We start from the raw sequence: 23,071 nt of genomic DNA, 5'->3' as shown, positions 1-23,071 counted from the left end.
GACATTTCTAGTTTAGAATGATGGACTAATTTTTACTAAAAATTGAATCAATTTATGACTCTTGGAATAGTTACGGGATGCATATCCTTGTGGCTTCCCATACCTGCAATTGTACATCTATAGTTTAATAAGTGGATGCATGGCTAGCAGCCTCTTGCTAATTGCATGCATGCTTTCTAGGTGCTCAAACCTTTAGTGCATGCAATAAACATGTTCTTACATGTAGTGCCATCACCTGTGATCACTATGATGCGTTTCTATCCTACCTTCAGCCAGAAAAAAAAAAAAACAGCAACAACAAATTCATACAATGAAAGTGCAGGATTTAATTTGGTCCTGTTCGATAATCAAGTTTCATTGTTTGATGTAAAGAAAATCTGGTGGGAGACATTTCCATGAAAAGTAAGAATACCTTGCAAGAATGCATTTATTCTTTAATATTATTCTTTATGCTTGATAGAGAATTCTCTGTTCCACACATGAATGTCCATTTCAAGACTACATTGTATCGGCAGTGATAAAGGTAATAGAAAAATAACTAGAAAAGTAAGATATACAATCTGTATAGGTGGATGGAGAAAGAGAAGTGGCATTGTGAATTTGTTTTACGTGTGTGGCCTTGGAAACAAATCCACAATATACAGTTAGAACTAAGTCTGTGCTAGAAGAACAAACACAAATACTCAAAGTTTTTTGTTTATGGATTGATTTATTTTATTTATATTTGTTTTGTATAATATGCGTTTTTATGGTTACATGGACTGAAGTCATATTTTTTTTGATAATAATAATATTTATAACTGAAAGTGGTTACTGAATTGAAAAGTTGAATTGTTTTCAAATTTTGTTTATATGCAAATGTTTAAGAATATTCTGTTGCAATTATTTGTTGATTTTTCCCCATGAAGCTCATCAGCATGATGTTCCATGTGTATGTTTTGTTTATGTTTATAATTTTCATCTTGTTAAGCAGGATATTATATTTCTCGTTTGATGTGTGACTGTATGCAAGAGTTGAATGTCTGCTTGGGATGAGTATATACAATGTAGGTTTATCTGTATAGACATGTGGATGTGATCTGCATGTGTATGTATGTTTATGTGTGTTAATACGTGTGTGTGCACGTGCATGTGTACGAATACGTTGGTAACTATGGTTATCATTTCAAAGTAATATATTTTGTGTAATAATTGGTATGAACTGTTTCTCTTTTTTCTATGTGATGCTGTATATTTGTTATGTAATGTACATCAGTATTTGTTGATGTTATTAAAAATGTTCATACAATATATGTTTGATGTAATTGATACGTTTTTCAATGTGATGCATTATAATTTAGCCTTCGGGCTACTTCTCTGTATGTTTGTTTCAATAAACCATTATCAAATCAAATCAAACTTCACATAAACTGGCCCTACACTTGTATGTATATCTCTTTCATGTGAGAATCTCTACCATTTCTCAAAGTGACATAATCTAGCAATGAAATAAAAAAAGAGAGTCTGGAGTTGATTATTAATTGACCGAATCGTCGCATATTTGTAGGTTATTGACGCAGTGATGGAGGAGCTCCCATTCTACGACATCGACTTCGCCCTGTGCGGCTCCAGGGAAAACATCCTCTGGACGTCGCGCTCCAGCTTTGCTCTCCTGACTCTGACGACCAACGCCCAGAACACGTTCGCCGGGTACCAGATCTATGCCAGTACGGCGGAGTGCAACAACTACTTCTACGGTGTTACCCCATGGAGTGAAGTAAGTGTGCTAGATATGAAGCCAGTGTAATGCCCCAGTCACATAGACATCCTGGATCACCCGGACTGCACCCCAGATCTGATCTGGGATGATCCGGGGTGATCCGGGGAGAGATCCGTGTTGATGCCTCGGACATCCTTGGACATCCGTGTAGATCCGGGGACATCTGGGAGGCCAACACGGGAACTTTTGGAAGTCAAATTATCCGGCGTCATCCAGGGATTGGGGCATTGGCAGAGCAATCCAGGGTGATAGGTGTGGCTGCCCAGCAGCTGCCATGTTGATCCGTGTAGATGCCGTGTTTGTCTGTGTAGACACCGTGCAGACACCGCGGTCTTCCAGCCTTATCCGTGTAGCTGCTGTGTTGATACTGTGTGTACAGTCATACCGACGCTCGTCGACACTATATCAAGGTCGAAACTATCCTGGATCTCCCAGATATCCCCGGATATCCCCAGATCACCGTGTAACCGTGTAGATCCTTGAGCATCCGTGTTTATTTGTGACTGAGGCATGAGAACATCGGGTACAGAAGAAATCTCAAAGCGTAATTTAAATTCAAAGAGAGGAAAGACTAAAGAGCAACTTATGTATTGTTGGATGCACGGCTTGCCATCTCTTGCTCTTATGCACATTGTGTGCTTGCCAAGTGAGCAAACTCTTTTGCTACAAGCATGCGATATCATGTCTACACCATCTGTCTGGTAATGCCTGCTATTACACACACAAAATTCCATTTGACTTTTGTGAACGGCCAATAAGCAATTTCGTCTGCCTGATGATGTGGGGTAACAAGATGTAAAAATTACAGTGCTCTGATGGCCGATGTGTTTCATGATATATTTTATTCCCACTACAGTTTTGATACTGCAGTGTATATACATATTTCCTCTGTGTTGAAAATGCTTCTGTCTTCATCTATGTACATCAATGTAGCATTCGAAGCTTTTTCCATGATTGACTTACTCTTCAAGCTTCATTTTTTTTTGCTTTATATGATGACTATTGTCAAGTTTGTTGCAACCTCTTTCCTATTGTAGTGCTCGGTGAGTTGTGGTCTTGGTGAGAGGGTCCGAAACTCTTCTTGTGTGGATCGCTCTGACAACTACACCCTGGTCTCCGATGATCTGTGCGGAGACCAGATACGCCCAATCACGGTCATTCCTTGCTACGACGCCGAGTGCCCAAGTGAGTTTACATTTAGTAATCAGTGGTGACCATTCAAAGAGATATGCGAGATGTATCGATGTACTAGTAACCTGTTGAGGAGTATACTCAGGCAGGGGTCTATGGGAAATGCGTGTTGTAGCTAAATCAGCCCGTCCTCATTAGGTTAATATCAACTCTTCCTTTATCAGGGAAATTTTGTCAGCAGATCTTTTCAGTTGCGTTGGAAGAGCGTGGAGTTTTGTACGAAAATGTGTTCTGATTTGGCCATTTCATATGCTTTTTAGAATTTGCTGAAAAAAAGGTCCCCACTTTATAATTTTTTTAATAGGGGGAAAGTGAGTGACAGTATTATTATGCTCAAGTGTGTAGATTGTAGTGGATTACCAAGTTGTATTCAGCATATGCATTTTACATAGAAAGTAAGTATTTCAATGACAATCCTAATGTTTCATCTTGTTTCTATATTTTATCTTTTGTGCTCTATTTCTTTCTTCCTACCCACAATGTTGTCTCTCCTGTCTGTAATCCTTTTCCATCTAAATCCTGTACCATGCCCCCGACGCCCCCCCCCTCTCGAAAAACTACGAATGTGAAATAAAAAAGGCTGTGATCGCTACATCAACACCACTAATGAGAACCTGCAGCCGCAGGTTCCCTACAGTGCGGTTGGGGAGAAGTGTTCCTACGAGTACGTGAACACAGAGGGCGGTTGCCACAGTCTGGTCTTCATCTCCATCGACCTGCCCGAGCGCAACGAGGATGGGGAGTGCGACCGAGACTATCTGGTGGTACGTCTTTTCGTTCGAGTTCACTCTGCGACTGACTCTCTCTCTCTCTCTCACCTGGCTAGGGTATGCTCGATGAGATTTTTACAAGAATGTTTGTCTAGAAATGTCTGTAGATGCATGTCTGTAAATGAGGGATACAGACAGAGTATATTGTATGTGCTAAATTTTATTGCCGTAAGTTGAAAAAAAAAATGAAATAAGAAGTGAGAATGAACTCATATTGCTCACGATTCAGTCAGGTCTGAAATTCAGGAGGGATGCTTTTCTGTAAAAGAAAACTCTCGCACTGCACTCACAAGTTAATGTGTAGCAAAAAATGAAAAATAGGAAAATGACATGCAAAATGCCCTTTGACCAGAAAGGAAAAATTGAAAAATATCATGCAAGTCTACCATGTGACTAGATTTTATGGAAGGGAATGCTCAATTCTTTTGAAAAATGGCAAGAACGTGCTTGTAGAAACATTGGGAGTGGGTAAGGCCCTTTTCAGGACCATATACATACCCAAGAAAGACTATGTGGTGACCAATTTAGCCTTCTACCACCCAGGGGTATGCTCACTTGTTCCTGAGAAGAGCAAATGCCGTGCTCGTCCGAAGATGATGTAAAAATTATATTTAAGAATTGATTGAAACACATTTGAACACGTACCTGGAAAATGCATTATACAGATTAGAGGCCACTGCTCTTGTTCTATATTCCCTTTTGCAAATTATTGGTCCTGGAGTCATCTTGTGAAATCTTGGGAAAGAGATTGGATAAGTATGTGCAGACATTTTACGCAATAATGATTGTATAAAGTTTTCTAAGAAATATATACCGTAAAACAAGAAATATTTTTTCACGAAATGTAATTTCACGAGAGCCAAGATTAGCAAAACTGAAATGCATGTGAAAGTTCTTGTCTACATTATATGCATTGAATGTTTGAGGTAACGAGCAAAATTTCATGCTGCGAAAGAGGCCTTGGGCTCCAATTCACAAAAATGTCATGCTGTGACAATATCATTTTACAGTTGGTACATGTATATACTCTACAGTTACATACGTTTCCTTTTTTTCCATGCGTGAACAGTATGAGGAGGAAGGCAATTATAGCCGTACGATTATCATCTGCGGTGACAACGCTCCATCCATCACTTCACGCTCCAGTGAGGTGACGCTCACGCTGATCACAGATGGCGTGGTCGACGAGGGCTTCGACGGCTTCCGCCTCTTGAATGGTTTCGTGCCCTGTCCCCAGTACGGCTTCATCGCTGACGAGGAGTTCGGAGAGGTGAGGATGCCATCCGTGGTCAATTTATGATAGATTGTATTATATGTGACCCTGCACCACAAAACTGACAAAAAGTCGCTAGACATGGATTTTTAGTTAAGGGCAAATTCTGAAAGAGCAGACTCTAAGCTCGAAAATGATGTATAACTCTATTCAAATGGACTTCTCTTACCGACCTAAATACAGGAAAGAAAGCACATACTCTGGAAAAGTGTTAACTGAGAAAAGAGGGGAAGTACATGGTTTATTCAAGCGCTTAATCTTTACCAAGCCGTGCTAGCTGTGCCATGAAAGGGACAAAACACAGGATGTAAACCACCGTAGCAACAACAATGAAGGGATTATCAGATTAAGCTGAAATTAAGCATGTTCTATTAGCACATTCTGCCCATGATTAATGCTAACTTTCAAAGCAGTAGCATCATCCTTTCAAAAGTTAATAGACTTGAAAGTGAAGAGTGTGCAAAGGATTTCGAGGCATGAAAAGTGGCCTATTAGTCAAACCTGATCATTCTACTCTTCCCCAAAAAGGGTTGTAGAAAAACTGCTAAAAACACACTTTCCAATTCATGTTAAGATACCAAACTGAAGTATACTGTAGAAGAAGGATGGCTCTTTCACAAAATATGAAAAACTCAAGATTGACTAGGTTGAACTATTTCACCCTTTTTTGAGTCCTCACTTAAAATTAAGGGGTGTGACTTTTTGTTTTTATTTTTTGTGGTGCACGGTCACACATTGTTCTATGTTTCTTGTCTGTCTCTGTACAATATATCTAAAGTTATAACTGTGTTCTGTAGGTGTGAATTTTACCTACAGTGTATGTACTGATGTGTTCTATGTATGTGCGCAAACAAACAAACATCCAGAAATTGACAATAAAATTGCATATGATTGAATTGCGATTGCTAGATGCAGATAATGCCTTGGTAGCAAGGATCTGCTTTGCAAACCTCATATGCAGCACTTAAAAAATTAGCTCATTGCTCCATAAAACTAAGGGAACAAATGTTTGGCAAGGTTTGTTATGCTTTTCTGATCTTTGGGTCTGCAGTCTGTACGTATGTATGACATTCTTTGCAGTACAATGATCAGCAAGGATTTGATTTGTTTTCTCATAAAATGTCAACATTATTGGCAAACTGCTCATTCCAGAATCACACAATATCATGGAATGATGTACATTGTATGCTTATGTGTTCTGGATGGCTAGTTACATGTAGATTTATATGTGTTTAACTCTTATTGTGCTAAAAAGACACTTGGGTACAATATGTATAACTTGCAGAGTTTAGCATTGAGCTGAACCCCTTAAAGTGTATTGCAAATCAGACTGCCAGCTTGCCTTGAACTGTGCTAATCCAACGGAAAGGCTACACTATTTTGGAATTGGGGGACCATGGTACTGTAACATCTACTCCTCAACGCGAGTCTTTCAGATATATCTGTCCATGGCATGAGAAAGTACCTCCACAGATGTGCCAATCAACATGACAAGCAGAGCAAGTGTTAAAATCCGCTGACATGCAAGCATCCATAAGCATGTCATTTGACTTGACTGCAACAGTAATAGAAGAATGTTTAATAAGATGTGGAGTTTTCCTTTATTCACTACACTCGACTTCATAACTTTGAATTGCACTTGAATAATGTACACCATTCCACATTGACTGAATTGTACGAGATGGCACTTCTTGCTTAACAATCCTCTGTGTGGTTTCCAGTGCGATGTAACCTGTGGGGGCGGTTTCCGGTCAAGGAATGTGACCTGCATCGACCTCTCGGATGGGACGGAGGTGGCCGACCAGTTCTGCTCCGACGCCAGACCAGAGGAGTTCCTACCGTGCAACGACGAGCCTTGTCCAAGTGAGTGCCTGACCCCTTACAGAACTTTGATGCTGTATGGTGAGAGTGGGATGGCAGGTTATGCAGTTAATGAATTCCACCGACTTACAAATAGATTTTGTGGACACATGTCACTATGTATAGTTTGTATAGACATGTAACCACAAGCACTGAGTTGCGATGTATGGTGTACCTTTCATCTGAGGAACGGGTCTATTGCAAGGTCTAGAAAAAATTTTTCTTAAAGGCAAAGACTGTGGAAATGATTTTTAAGTTTCAACTTAGTTCTCATATTTTTCATTTCTCATAAAAAGACAGGATACATTTGTATGTCAATATCTTATCAATACATTGTACAAATTCATAATTTCCTTAATCCCACAGAGTTGACAATAGAGAGTAGACCTATGTAAGCAAGAAACGATTTTGTTATGATTTTATTTCTGATTAATCGTACTGGCTTTCAGTGTTCTTGTTTTTCTGGTTGCTCCATTTCAAGTGACATGTTTTAAGTTCTTTCAAGACTGCAAGTTCTGTAACAAAGAAATAGATCAATTTGACCTTTTCCACTGTATGCACCGTAAATCTGACTTTTGAACTTTTATTGAACCCATCCAGCTTGTGACCAGTACATCAATGAGACATCAATAACCGTTACCAGCCCTGGTTATGGCGAGGGCGAATATGAGACCAACCAGAACTGCCGCTACCTCATCGACTACGGTTCCCAGTGCGTGCGACTGACCTTCCTCAACTTCGGATTCCAGATGGCGGATGCCCGCAACCGTTGTCGGGATTATCTAGAGGTGAGTTTGAGTTTCAAGCAGTGACCTTTTTCAATCAGTTATGAACAATATCAAGAACTTCGAGACATACAGTACATGTGCTTTGGATTGTACTTGATTTGTTTATAGGTCATTTTATTTGCTGACCTTTAGTCAGGGTAAAAAAACGACAGGTGTGCTGTAAATGGCCAGCAAATTAGAGGTGACTTCAGATACCTGAATAAAATAAGCGTTCATGCTCTTCTGATGTTACAACAAGAAAGTTGACTGTGGCATACAGTGTGGATTTTGATAAGGAAAGATTAATTTATTATTGGAAAATTGAGCAAAGAAAATGGGATTCCATCGGGACTCAAACCGGAGACCTCCGGTTGCTAGCCCGGTGCTCTACCGACTGAGCTATAGAAAGCCCTAGTTCAGTGTTTGTCCCAGAAACCCTAAATTCTCAATGCTCGGATGGTCAGAAGCTATATAATAGCAGTGTGTTTTGTGTGTGACACACACGCACGCACTTAAACCTGGCATAAACCCGAAGGATAATTCAACTTGGGGATAAATGCGAGGGATCACCGTAGTGATGCAGCTTTTTGAATATGTAACAAACGTAAATAGAAAAAACTGAGTCCAAATAGAGGATACTAACCATACATGTAGATTGGGGATGAAATGCAAGCCTTTGAGATGGACCAAAGGACACACCCCAAAAAGGTCTACTCTGTGTCCTGAGTTTAACGAGAAAGTATGAAGACAGAAAAAAAAAATGTGTGTATCAATTTTGTGAATATTTATTGAGTCATGGCATGAAAATGTTGTGTCCTTTGTACTCTGTGATACCAAGTGAAACTAAAAATCTTGAATTATTCTATGTACTTCGTTTTTAGTCCACATGAACTTCTACGTATCACCTACTAGTATTAAAAGTACTAGACAATCAGTAAGAATAGACTCATGATAGAAGATTCCTATGGAGAAGCACTATGGAAATGTGTGATGCGTGTGTTAGTCACCCAGTAGTAGATGCAAGTATAGAATGCTTGAAGTTTCTCTCTCCAGCAGTTGTTAACATCTTGCACCTAAACTTGAACCGCTTTGCAGATCAGTGACCAAGCGGAAAGCACAGACCACCTGACGCAGCAGTACTGTGGTGATGGCCCCGGCCAGTTCTCCACCTGGGACTCTCGCAGCAGCCAGGTGGAGCTAACATTCGTCACTGACGGAACCGAGACGCCGGGATCCGAGCTTGGCTTCGAGCTGTTCCTGGCCCCCATTGAGTGTCCCATGTTTGGCTTCGTCTACAGCAACTTCTCAGAGGTATATCCATCGGTTCATCTTTTGACCCCTTCACCTTCTTCAGGATTTTATTATTTGCTTTAGTGAATCTTTGCTATTTGCAAAAACTTCTTTTAATGCAATTTGTTGTTGTTGTTGTTGTTGTTGCAATGTTCAGCTCATATACAGCTGAGAAATGCATGGACTTCTTCTCTTTAGCTCATGCTAATTTTGCACACTTTGCTGCAGTATGTGCAGTATATTCATGCTCTCTGTTCTTTAAAACACAACTTTTGTGACACCATGGTTGTACTTGTATACTTCTCCACCATCAGAAATGGAAGGTCTGTTCACACCATCTTTGAAATAGGGTTGTATCTTTAGCATAGAAAATGTGTGTGGAAATGAGCTGCGTGGTGAAGGTGTTTTTTTCTAGTTTGGACTGATTCCATCCCCTCCTCTTCTTTGTATCACGCTTTGTACTTTTTGATTTTTACTTCTGGTGTCCTGCAGTGTTCAGTATCTTGTGGAGAGGGCACACAAACGAGGGATGTCGATTGTGTAAACCTTGATACCGGTGCCGTGGTTGATGATTCCCAGTGCCCCGAGACCCCGCCCGAGGCCACAGCATCTTGTAATCTGGGAGAATGTCCATGTGAGTATTTCCAGGAGTAGACCTTGTATGTCTATAGGCTCAACTATATGAGGAAGATTCCCTCATATTTAACCCATTGAGGACGAGTCCTGAGTAAACTGGGGCAAGTGTTTATGGGATGTGCGTGTTGTAGCAAAATCAGTTCGTCCTCAACGGGTTAATTAATTATATTTGAAACATATTTTCCCAATTTCAATAACTTAGACAAGTCAAAAACTTTGTTGCAATTTTATTCGTTAAAAAAAGTTACAGAAACAAATACATGAAATAAAATATGAAGAAAATGGTGCTTATAAAGCATCTACTCTGCAGACCTGCCATAGCCACAAATCGAAAGCCTCTGAAGCAGGTTTTGATGAGTCCAAGTGATTCTCCTTGTTGTACAATTGTACTTGTATGTAAAAATTTCAAGCAGCGGCAGATTTCAAAAACTCGGTGTCAACAACAATATGCCTGTTGCAAAGAGACCTGACATTTGATAATGCATCACATGCGGGTTAAATATTATGTGTGCGATAAAAGCACCCCCTCCAATGCCTCCCCCCCCCAAAAAAAAAAAAAAAAACACCCAACAAAAATCTGAAGCTTTAACATAGCATCAAAGCAACACTTTCATAGGTAGTGCCTTTTCCATTGTTCAGCTAGATTTAGTTTAGCTTGGTTCTCATGCCCACCATCAAAGTTTAAGGGGGAAAAAAAGAATAGATTGTTAATCCCATGACAAAAGTAGGGCCATGGCAAGTTTATCTCAGAACCGCAGTAACATCAGATCATGCTATGACAATCGGTCAGATATTCTGAGGAGCAACTTCACATGATGTAAGGTGACGCATCTTTCTTTTTTTTTCAAAATTTTTGCCACCAAGTGACATGAAAGTAGGTATACAGTTGCAATTTGAGTGAAGAAGAAATGCAAAGACTAGAGACATTTACTGGTTTCTCCCCCTTTCCCAGCTTGCGACCGCTCTTTCAACGTGACCCAGACCATACTAGCGGAGAGCTCTCATCCTTATCCCAGTCGTGCGAATTGTGTTGACACTTTCACTTCCTCTGGGGGAACTTGTTTGGCTTTGTCCTTCATCTTCCTCAGGCTGGAGAACTCGACGGATTGCGAAAATGACTCATTGACGGTAAGGAGAAAATGCATCAATTAATTTTTGTATATCATCAGTGGAAATTGAATTTTTGCATTCATGCTCTTTCAAAATCATAGGGGGAGCTACTGGTAGCCGATGTCGGGTTCCAAGATTTTCGTTCAGAAATGGAAAGATGCAGGAAAATACTTTGCATTCTTGTGTATTGTGCTATAAAGATTAGTCTTTTGTTCTGCTTGAAGTGTCACTATGAGTGTGTATATGCAGATTTGTATATTGAAAATAGCTACTAAGTTTTTGTTTCAGTGGGGAATCCGTACAAGAATCCAAGAAATTTATTGAGAATTGAGAAACAATATAGACTTCAGTACAACTGAATCTGAAACACCCGTCCACCCCGTCATCCAATCATGTATGTTCATCAAGGATATTTTTTTCAAGGGTAGTGTTTGCATCACAGTGAGTGCTTCAGACATTATACAGGCAGCATCAAATATGTCACTGGAATGCCCATCTTATCTGATTATCTGATTCAGCTTTAGTAAAATGATTGTTAAAAGATAATGATATAAATAGTAGCTAGTTTTGATATAGCGCATGCCATATTTCTGACCAGTGCTGACAATGCTCTCCTAACTCCCTTGGGGGAGCATTCCAGCCAGTCACAGCCATTTTACAGGCGGGCACATGCTGATCAACCAACATAAACTTTCTCATCCTACCGGGTACCCATTTATACTCCTGGGTAGAGAGCAGCAAAGTGGACAAAGTGCCTTGCTGAAGGGCAAACTCATTGGGCTTGGCATGGGCTAGAATCCACAAACCATACCATGCTATTAATGTCATACAGAGATGATCCACTCAGCCGTGACATGTGATATTTGATAACTAATAAAGACAACAGAAACCTGATATTTGATTAAAAAAAAAAAACATGATGGAGCAATGTGTAAAGTTGTTTTTTTGTGTAGAACATATGTATATTTTCAAGACAACTATAGTATAATAGATAAACTTTAAATGCTGCTCAGGCATGTACGAATGTACTACCATATAAGAACCCGCCAGCTTATGGTCTGAATACGTTCTCATCTCCCCCACCTTCCCCCTGTGTCTAGGTTGCTGACCCGAACAATGAGGACATCAGCTTCACCTTCTGCGGCACTGTCGTGCCAGTCCCGTCCCCCATCTACTCCACCTCCGAGCAGTTGACCATCACGCTGATCAGCAACGAAGCCGTGGAGAACTATGGTTACCAAGTAGTAGTGAGCCCAAGGGACTGCCCCAATGTCACGTGGGTTGCGGAGAACGTCGGCGGGGTGAGTCTTGGCAGAGAGAGATTGTGAAAGTTATCCAAGCTCGGGGTAAAAAACAAATGTCATCTCAGGGTAACATGAGTGGTACTTGATTTCACGCAGACATTTACATCCAAACTGATGTTCTTCATCCCCCGCCTCCTCAACCCTTCATTCTTTGTCGCGGAATAATACCCGTTAAAGCAACACTCTCTCTTTGTATACCAATGTGTCTCACAAATACGAATCGAAAAGAGATGAGACAGTGTTGCCCTTACACCTTTTTCCAATCTTACGTTTGCCATTTTGTGAAAATTTGCTCACATCCTGTTCGTTGATCATCCATGCATACGATATTATGTAGGGTAAGGCATGCATGGATGTAACCACAACGAGGATGGTGTAACCATTCATCTCTTGTTCTCTGCATGCAGTGCTCTGTGACGTGTGGAAGCGGTGTCCAGCAGAGGAACGTCTACTGCCTCGATCAGCGCACCGGAATGCCGTTCTCGCAGGAGGAGAGCTGCCCCGGGGACCGTCCCGACGACACCATCCCCTGCAGCTTTGACCCTTGCCCTCAAGGTGGGGACCTGACTGCGGTGGCGCTCTCCGTCCAGTCCATTGCATTGAATTGAATGAAGATGTCCACGAGTAGTTTTTGATATGTACGGTTAAGGAGTTTTAAAGTTTGCATGGTGATGTTAATGAGGAAGAGAGGTTTGCATTAACACCATGTGGATCTAGTCTATGAAAGGATCATCGCTAGGCAAAAGATGACCCTAGAAAGGTGACCCTAGAAAGGTGAGGTTGAAGGAGTGAAGTGATACGGGGGAGTGTAAGGAAGGGTGATTGTAGAAGGGCAGCTGTGAGCTGGAAGTCTAAGATTACACTGATGGAGATGCAAAGAGTTGGGTGCATAACCTGGACTAAATGCAAGACCAGCTAGTGCAGCTAAATATTGGCTCTCCACCCACCTTCCTGGATGGAAAATAAAACTAAACAAACAAAAGACTGCAATGGTATTTTCGGATTTTTCTTCCTCCGTACAGAGTGCTCCCTCGTTTACACCAACCAGAACGATAATCAGCTCACGTCGCCCGGCTACCCCAACCACCTTTATGAGAATGACCTGGAGTGCAGCAACATCGTCATCAACTACGCAGGCTGCATCGCCATCACCGTGCAGGAGATTGACATCGAGCCCTCGGAGAACTGTGACAAGGATTATCTGATGGTAGGGGTAGAACGTGATGCTGGTAATGGAAACATTCAGCCAAATCTGTCTGCTTGCCTTGAAGCAAAAAACAAAACAAAACAAATCAAAACAAAGTAAAACGGATGAAATGTAACTCATTGGCAATATAAGCAAATATCAGGCAAGTCATTGTACATGTGGTTAGCAGATATCTTGTCTGCACTCGGGGTTTTTTTTTTCTACTCTCAAACTGCAGTGCATTAGGCTGAGAATATCTGAGAATGATCACACCAAAACATATGAAGAGTTTCATTTCAACAAGTGCTAAATCCATTTTTCTTCATATGGGTCTTTACTCTTTTTGACAAAACTGTATTCGCCTAGAGTAGTCTCACGCAGTAAGCTCTTCAAAGTTTTGAAATTTTTGGAAAGGAACTCTTCATGTACAGAGAGGGAATTGCTGTGCGTATGCGGCATGTCATATTTCTGTAGAGTATAGACAATTGTGGTATAATGAGTGTCCCGTTTAATGAGAGGATTTTGCAGGTGTGGGGAGGTTAACAAAAAAAAAATTGTGCATCACAGTGACATGATTCGGCCTGTCAGCGAAAATTACCGGTGTATGTGCTCAATGTGTACTTGTATGTTTTGGTTAAACTACAGTTATTCAAGTTCATGAAATTCTTCCGTCGAGATGTTTTCATTGCAACTGATTGACAAATTGCCCTATGTCGATGTAGGGCAATTTGTCAATCAGTTGCAATAAACTACAGTTATTGTACCTTTGAAATCCTTTGCTCTTTTCCTCGCAGATTGCAGACTCCAGCATGCCCCAGCTTGGAATCCGCCTGTGCGGCAATGAGCTGCCAACCAACAACCTGTGGGTGTCCAGCGCCATCAGTCCCACCAGCGTGGGGCTGTTCACTGACGGGGAGAACCGTTACCCCGGCTACAACCTCACCTTCTCGTTCCTCCCCTGTCCCAGGCAGGGCTTCACCGTCGGCATGTTTGGCGAGGTAGGCGTGAAAAATTTTATTATTCTGTCTTTGTGGAGGAAATCGTGAGATTAACCTGTTATCTGCCTAGGAACTTTGCTTTAGCCTGCTGTGCTTTGAATTTGAATTCAGATGATTACCTAACTTAGTAATCTGAACTTGACCTAGTTCCAAGGTAGTCAACCTTCTCTGTCCTTGCGATGTGCCTCAGTCGAACAGGAAGACCACGATAACACAATCACAGACCCTTTGTGTGCCATTGAGTCAAATGTGCACACATACCTGCGATAAAGAAATGATGTGGCACGCAGGGGGTTTCTTTGGTGACAGCTGGTTCAAGACACCTGTAGCAATCAGTGAACAATGAACAATAAGGGTGAGATAGCTGGTTTTCACTGCAGTAGATATGCACCAGCCTATTGTGGCAATGTGGATATCATAGATACTCGGATTTGGAATAGGGACTTGTGTCTGGTGTAAACAGATACAAACCTTTAATAAAGGGATGGTATCGTTTTGATTGAGATGAGGATTCCAAGTTTATTAGATGAAAATCTGTTTTGAAATGGCCGAGATATCCTGAAACAAAGGGAAGCAAAGCAATCTTAATAAACGGTGGGTTCCACTATTTATTAAAATCGCTTTGTTTTGGATATCTCAACCATTTCAAAACCAACTTCATCAGATTAACGTTTAATTTCTATCAGAATTATTATGATGCTTTTTGATATTTCACAAGAGGTTTCTCCTCTCAAAAAGTCATAATAAACAAAATGTTGGAAATCTGAAGCCCCATCTAAACTGAAACTAGACCCTCCCTTTAAGTGGCATGCATTTATTGATACAAATTCAGATGTAAAATTCTGCCTAGAATCACATGAGATGGCACCTCTAATTGTCAACCTTTTCACCATTAATTTGGTAGTGTTCTGCGACCTGTGGAGTCGGGGTTGTGACCCGCGATGTGACCTGCCAGGACAGCCAGGGTAACACTCTTGGCGACGAGCAGTGCTATGGACAGCGCCCTCTGTCTGCGATCCCCTGCGAGTTGGACCCGTGCTCGTACTCGTATAACGTCTCTGAATGGTCAGAGGTGAGTCTCCTGGTATCGATTTTACATACCCCCTACCCCGTTGACTTATGGATACACGTAAGTCGTAATGCAATTTTTGAACTTGACTATGATGACATAGTCTTACAGTGCACTTGAGCGCTCAAAAGTGAACCAAAATGAACTGAACTAAAGCTGAACCCAAACTGTGCCAAATGTGGAGCGTTTGAGTGCTGTGTTGAGAAAGCGTACCTCACAAGTTATTTTTAGAGGGGGGCACACATTTTGAGGCAATTAACAGGGTTATTCACCTAGTGCGCTTAGACTACTATTTACAGATGTCCCGAACAAAGAGAATGAACTCTTTGCATTAAAGACATATGTAGATATTAGGCACATTCTTCACATGCAAACTTTTGGTAGGCTTTTGGTACCCTTTTTGAGCACATCGGGAAGTGGTCCACTTTTGGCTTATAGTTCAGTTCGGTATGGTACACTTTAGGAGTGTTCGAGCACTTCTGTGGCGCGCGTTTGGTATGGTTTGATTTGCTTTAGGAGACCACTCAAATGGCCCCTTATTTACCTAGGGCAGTAGCTTCAGTCTAAACAGTGATCTCCATTTGGTTATACCCACCATCACTACCCCAGTATTGCTATTTACCCACTTGCATACACCTGGGCTCAAAAAGATACCATATAATTTGGTCAGAGGTCAAATGTGGATATGTTCATACTGGGCCAGATTTGCACCTTGTCCACGACTATACGTCATTGCTCCGGTATAATCAATATAATCAATAATTAGTAATCAGTGTTAGTGTGAAATCAAACCTTTTAGCTAAATTTCTTGAGGTGAAAGTCCACTGTATGTAGACCGAACTGTAGAAAGTTTCATGAAAATCTGACACAACTGGAAATCGTTCTGGGAATATGAAGCTTTCAGAATGCAGCGATGGTCAATGAGTACATCTTTCCTTCATCTACTGTAATTTGCATATTTGAACTATTTCTTTGAAATGCATACTTGAAGCAGTGTAAATGAAGGTGTAAATAAGAAAATACAGGATGTGAGGTAATGGATATGAAAGATGCTCTCGTGATGATGGGCTTGAGAATACTCAATGTTGTGTTTAACTCTTTATGTGCCATGTTCGCAGCTCAACTCCAAGTTGACAGCGTGCCATGTTCGCGTATTTTGCTTGAACACACAATCCCGCCCAAACCAATAGATATATTGCCAAATGGCACTGTACGCATGTACAATGAAAGCTTTACTCGTGATTCCATTCCTCGTACATGTAGCTTGCATTATGTTGTTGGATATCAAGTGATGTTCCACCTGCGGTTTTGCGCATAAATTCTAGTTTCTTTTTTGTCACAGTTGTGTGACATACCTAACAGCCCTGGACAAGAATGTAGCTACTGGTCATTTGAATGAAAAATTATCATAGATTTGTCGTAAAATTCACATTACAGCAAAGCTTGGAGTTTTCTCTACAATTTTACTCTTTGCATGTCAAGCATAGACATTGAAAAAAAAAATTTATACACGGCTTTTGAAACAGAATGTCTCCCCAGAGCATGCCTACTTTACACTGTGGTATATAAAGAGTTAATGAGCCAGTTCGGAGTTAGCTCATGAGCACATTGGTACAAATGACCTTTATTTTTTTTTTCTCAGTCAGTTAGGGGCACTGCACTCATTTTCAGCGCATAAGCTTTACATAACAATTTATGGGATTCATCAATTTTGTTCAAACAAAGAATGAATTTGAGTAGACCAGATGGCCAGAATGATCTGTCAAATGATACATGGAAAAGCATCCATTTTTTTTACTTTGCACTGAATGTATAACAATCTCTTTCTGTTGATATTGCCTGCCACTTTTTCTGTCAGGTGGATGTGCTGACAAGCACCATTTATAAGGACTGTATGAATAATCATTCATACAAATGTTTATCCCAATGAAGTTAAAATGAAGTTAAAACTAATGCGCCTGTTGGTACAAATGACCTTTTCTGCTCATGTGCAGATTTGAACAGGGAACTGGCTTATATGGGTAGCCTGCCTTGGCACATATCTGCATTTGTGAGGGTGTCATGAATGATAACTGTACTGGCAATATTTGATTGATGGTCGTTATCTACTTCCCCCCCCCCCCCCCTCCCCCCATCACCACCACCTACCAACATCAGTGCTCGGCAACTTGCGGCAGTGCCACCCAAACCCGCACCGTGGCATGCTTGGCGGACAACACCACAGTTGTCAACACCTCCCTGTGTGAGGACTATCTAATGGACATCCCACCAGTTGAGGAGCGAGCCTGCAATCTCACTGATTGCCCCGTATTTCGCTATGTCACTTTCCCAACCTCCGCGGTAAGCTGGCCCATAATTTTTTTTTATATTCATTTGTCCTTTTGCATGCAGTACATGTCACTTAATGTATTTAGTACGTACATGTAGTATACAGGATCTACTGCTAGTTCATCTCGAAACCTGGCTGATTTCTTTTCTCTTTCTTTTTTTCTACTTTTATTCGTCCTTTTGCATGCACTACTTCATACATCTAGTAAAATGGATTTCCTTCTGAAGCCGCTCTCAAATTCAAAAAGCTCTGAATTTTGTTCTTTGATATTCCATTCCTGTGCTCTATCAACTGCAGTGTTTCAGGTGTGCGTTTATGATGATTTTGGCAGTGTTGGTAAACAAATATAGAATGGTCACGAGTGCAAAGTGATGTTTCATTGCACGAGTAAAGACCATACACTATTTGTTTTATACAGCACCTCAGACATCAATAGATGTGTTCCACACAGATTTTGGAATTTAGCGTAAAAAAGGCAACCATTTCCTATGAAAGACGAATGAGTAGCCGCACAGTCACAGACAGCCGTGTACATGCATACGCGAAACCAAGCGGTCATGAAGTTGTTAATAAAATTGAGTTACAAAAGTGCGTGCTTGTAAGCGCGCTTGTTATTGTGGAGTGTGCATGGTAAATGTTTGTTTATTGTGACATCAGAGCCATGTAATGGAAATTACACGAGGTCAGCCATGCGCTATCTAAATTTATTTGCTCAAACAAAATTGCACGGCTGACAGCCACAGCGTGCGATGGAATTTTTAACTGAATGTCACATGATGGGGCAATCGACCAATTGGATAGCTTCTTTTTGGGTGTTGTATAATACTTTATGCTGGGTCTTCATTTTTTCACTCACTGTATCTATCCTCTTTTATTCTATTCCTGTACAAAGACATTTAGGAGCACTCTCTTTAGATTCTCAGGTATTGTGTAACGCTGTACTCATTTTCCGATTTAGTTTTTCTTTGCGGCAAACACTCTTGTCCTTTCGCATTGTGTGTGCATTTCTGATCTGTTTCAAATCTCCTGTACCCAAACTCTAACCTCCTCTTCACTCCACTCAACACACCAAATGGACGCACAGTGCTCGGTCACGTGTGGCCTTGGGACCAGGGGGCTAGGAGCGTCCTGCCGAGACCAGGATGGGAACATTGACCCAACAAGGATGCAGTGTAGTGGCCCTGTCCCTCCCACCCGCGTGCCCTGCCGTGGCCCTGATTGCCCAGTCTATGGCTGGGAGGTGTCTGCCTGGGGAGTGGTAGGTTACCCTCCCTGTCCTCTTTACTATAGCATTTCACTCAGCCTGTCTTGCTAGCCTCTCTCCTACAGTACACCTCAAAGTGCTATGTACAAATTACAGCCTAATACAGTGTGGTACTGTATCTGTGCATTTCTCAAAAGCTGACTTGCATGCATTGCAAATTCTGGCACATTAGGTGTAGTCATGTCTACATGCATTAGTCATGCCTTTGCTTTTGCTTATATCTCAAGCTGTGCTCTTCTAACATTAATACCCTTGAATATCAACATTCTGCCTCGGCTGTGTTGTACAGTAACAGCTGCTCATGTGCTAATGTCAAAACTGTGTAGAACCCTTCACAGCTTCAAACTGTGATGCATAAATTGTTGTCATGGCAACCATCCCAGCAGTGATAATATGCCCCCCCCCCCCCAAAAAAAAAAGAAAGAAAAAGAAATGGACGATCAATGAGAGGTTGGATGTCAAAACTTTGTGTATAACCCTTCACAGGTTCAGACTGATATCATGGGAAATATCCCAGAAGAAACAATGACCCCACGCCCCTAAAAAAAAAGAACAAAGAAAGAAAAGAAATTGAGGATTAATGAGAGATTGGATGTTGCTATATTTTTTTTTTTATTTATTGGCACATAAATATGGTTTTAATATTAGGTACTATGTTATGGCACCCTTGTTGACCTTTTAATGACTAGTCCCGAGAATACTCAGGCAGGTGTCTGCGGAAATATGTGTTGAAGTAAAATCGGCTTGTCCTCAATGGGTTAAAGACCAAAATGATAGATGTCAACAAAAAAGGGATAGGGAATATAAACCAAACTCCTGAATGAAAATTGACTGCAGCAACACATGATCTCCCAGCCTGTTGTGGGAGACAAGAGTGTTTACAGTGAAATAGAAAAGATATGTGAAGGCAGTGTCGATTAGCCTGTCAAAATTGAAAGCAAAGGTACATGTACAAGATCTACATGAATGTTAAATCCCTATTTTTAGGAGAACTAGCTCTTATATCAATTTTTTTAAATCTTTTTTTTTATAGCAAGGTCTTTGTTTAGCCAAGAGACAATGACTAAATCTTAGTATTATGATTCTAATCATTCAGCAGTTTGTGTTTAGTTGTGAAAGTGTTCGTATGTAAGCATGCATTTATAGAGATTTGGTGGTTCAGTATTATGTTTTCCTTCATTTTGAGCAAGATTGGAATATGTGATTTTGATAGGATTTGTTCAACTCGAAAGAAAACACACACACACACACACGCACACACACACACATTCAGAATTACACCAGTGGCAGCAGTATAGGTTGGTTGAAAGGAATCGTGTAAAAAAATACAGTGCAAATTAAGCTTTCACCAAAATACATCAACTCTTTTTTTTTTGTTCAGAGTATACAGAGCACTACCAATCATAGGGCTAATATTCTGAAAGAGCCACACACTGTGCAAAAGCAACTGATACCAAATGCAACATGTAAGTCCACTTGGGCAACAGAGGCAAAACACTTAAGTTACACATTTGCTTCAGTTTGTTGTATGGTGATGATTGCTTTGCCTCATGCATGCATGCATCTGCAAGCACATCTCAGTGTAGTGGGTGTGGTGCATATTTGTCACTGTTTTAGTAATCCTCTTAAATAATATGGTCACTGTCTTCAGAGTGAGTTTATTTCTGAAGATATCAGCCGAGTCCATTTCTGAGATATTTTTCAGATGTTATAGATAACTTCAAGAATGAAACTGAGAGCTCACAGCTACTTATTTCCATTGTTTTCCAATCAACGATCCTCTGCAGTTCCATCACAAAACCAAAATGTGGGTATATTTGACTGCTAAATAGTTGGTGTTACACAAAGGTACAATGTAAGTTTGATTCAGGTATTAAGCTTCAGAGAGACAATGAGCTTTTAAAATGTTTAAGTGTTTTTGGCTATTTATCATGCCTTTGCTGGCCTCCCTTAATGACGACAGTGCTCTGTGACCTGTGGAACTGGGATCCAGACTCGAAACATCACATGCCTAGATCAGGACAATGTTACGGTCAGCGATTTTAACTGTGGAGGGGCACGCCCCAACGACACCCAGGTCTGCTCTTTGGATGACTGCCCTGTCTACTCCTACCAAGTTGGCAACTTTTCTGAAGTAAGCACCTTACGTGCACAGCGGTGATTGGTCAGTGGTGATAGGAGTGGTGGTGATGACGATGATGATGGAAGTAGAAGTGTCGGTGGTTGTGTTATAGTGATGATGATTATTGTAACTACATAATAAAGTACATGTACATAATTTTTTTTAGCACTGCTACCACTGCCGCTGATGGACATTTAGATGGTAACAAAGGCGTTGGTATTTATGATGATGATGATGATATAGATGGTAGTAGCGTTGGTGGTTGTGGTATAGTGATAATGATGATGATGATGGTGATGATGGTGATGATGGTGAATGGTGGTGATGATGATGGTGAATGGTGGTGATGATGATGGTGATGATGATGATACTCATCTACATTTATTATAAACTATTATGATGTGTAACACTGCTACCACTACTGCTTGGACCTGTGTGATGGTAACAAAGGCGTTGGTGATATGGATGATGATGATGGTGGTGGTGAGTGTCTTGATAGTGATGGAGGTTGTGGTGAAGAAGATGATGATGATGATGGTGATGGTGAGTGCCTTGATGACAAAAATTGACCGTGGTCGATGTCAATCCTGATATTGGGAGTGGTGCTGGTAGTGTTGATGATGAAGGTGTAGTGACGGTGATGACGATGATGATGGTGAGGGTGTCTTGATGGTAGTAATGGGAGATCGATGCTAGTGGTAGTGATGCTAATTATGGTGCAGGTGTTAACAAATGATGATAGTGATAGCGTTTGTGGTGCTTACGATGATGATGATGATGAGCCTGTTGTTGATTTTAAAGCAAAATATCTGAGGAGTGGACTCAAAGGCAGAGAAATGTACAGTCAGATTAGGTAGAGTATTGTATCAAATACTAAAGGAGAGATAAAACTACAGGGAAAATCCGAAAATGAAGATTATGGTGCTGGTATTGAATACTGATTATGATGATTACTGTGATTATAGTGATGATGGAATTGATGATGTCATGAAGCAAGACAAAATGACTGGAATTCGCAGCCCTTGCAACCTATTATCAGGGCAAGATTTCCAGTGCTATTACTCCTGCAGACAGCAACATTAGGGCATCATATGGACATTGACTTCTGGCTAGTGGCAAGTGACTGTAAAAAGACAGTGCAACTTGCAACATATCTAAATTGATGTCTTTATACAATGTATATGTTGCCAATTGGAATAAACTGTAGTATGGACACGAGTATTGCATGATTCAGGAATCAAAATTCATGGGCTATCAAATTATTGTGGGTTTTTTCATTTCGGTTCAAGTGAAAGTATTTTTCTACTTTTTTATTCAGTAAATCTAAACACAAAGTGATACTCCTTACTGAAAAAAAAAAATCAAAATTGATCATCAGCTTTTCCTTTCAACAAGCCCTCAGTTTGTGAGTTTAGTAGTGTTGGATTCATCTTATATCTCTTTAATATTCGTGTACATCTCCACCTTCCTCCCATTAGTGCTCGGTCACGTGTGGAGATGGGGTGCAGACCCGCAACGTCAGTTGCTATGACGACGATGGAAACGAAGTCGACGATAGCTTCTGCGTCAACCAGACCGCACCGGACACGACCCAGGCCTGCAACGACGGGGACTGCGTGATCGCCAACCCAAGTAAGGACTCCCCCTGTGGTTTGAAGAGACTACGTGGGAATTTTTTTCTAGTATAAACTGTTTTAAGGCAAACGCCTACAATGTCCCCTCCCCCACTTTCAGCTCTCTCTGAGATGAGCATACCATTTTCCAGTGGTTTCAGCGGTGGCAAATTTAATTTATGTAAATAAAATCCTTTTATGAGGGTACAGAAACACCTCCACCTGCCTTAACCCGTTGAGGACGGACTGAATTTGCTATAACACACATTTTCCATAGACACTGGCCTGCATGAGTATACTCGGGACTCATCCTCAATGGGTTACATAGATCCTTGGTTTTTTACTAATTCTACTACACCAGGCTTTTGAGTCTCATTTTCAGAGTAAGTCAAGATTTTTGTGAAGGGATCAAACCTCAGGTTCATACTTGAATAGATTTGTAACTTTTTTAGGGGCAAAGGTTTTTTTTTTCAGAATCTCATCTTCAGATAATGTTCAAATAGCAGTGCCAATTGTTAGTCCTAAGTGTC

General features: G+C 40.9%; 1 protein-coding gene across 1 annotated transcript in view; it reads left to right on the top strand.

The window, feature by feature from the left end:
* Positions 1–23,071, top strand: part of LOC139732231 (uncharacterized) — a 134,271-nt gene that overhangs the window by 108,610 nt on the left and 2,590 nt on the right. Inside the window, 18 exon segments of the mRNA XM_071643108.1 lie at positions 1,547–1,756; positions 2,797–2,944; positions 3,530–3,714; positions 4,790–4,990; positions 6,715–6,856; positions 7,454–7,641; positions 8,716–8,931; positions 9,403–9,544; positions 10,499–10,674; positions 11,757–11,957; positions 12,368–12,515; positions 12,983–13,167; positions 13,941–14,144; positions 15,049–15,216; positions 17,371–17,553; positions 18,627–18,800; positions 20,770–20,940; positions 22,407–22,560. Of these exon segments, the coding sequence (XP_071499209.1) occupies positions 1,547–1,756; positions 2,797–2,944; positions 3,530–3,714; positions 4,790–4,990; positions 6,715–6,856; positions 7,454–7,641; positions 8,716–8,931; positions 9,403–9,544; positions 10,499–10,674; positions 11,757–11,957; positions 12,368–12,515; positions 12,983–13,167; positions 13,941–14,144; positions 15,049–15,216; positions 17,371–17,553; positions 18,627–18,800; positions 20,770–20,940; positions 22,407–22,560 (3,196 nt within the window).

The sequence above is a fragment of the Diadema antillarum genome, unplaced genomic scaffold (genome assembly GCF_040938485.1).
Source record: "Diadema antillarum isolate AM-2024a unplaced genomic scaffold, OU_Dant_1.0 seq00000406_RagTag, whole genome shotgun sequence".
Lineage (NCBI taxonomy): Eukaryota > Metazoa > Echinodermata > Echinoidea > Diadematoida > Diadematidae > Diadema > Diadema antillarum.
The sequence above is the reverse complement of the archived record's forward strand: the minus strand, read 5'-3'. Positions and strand labels throughout refer to the sequence as shown.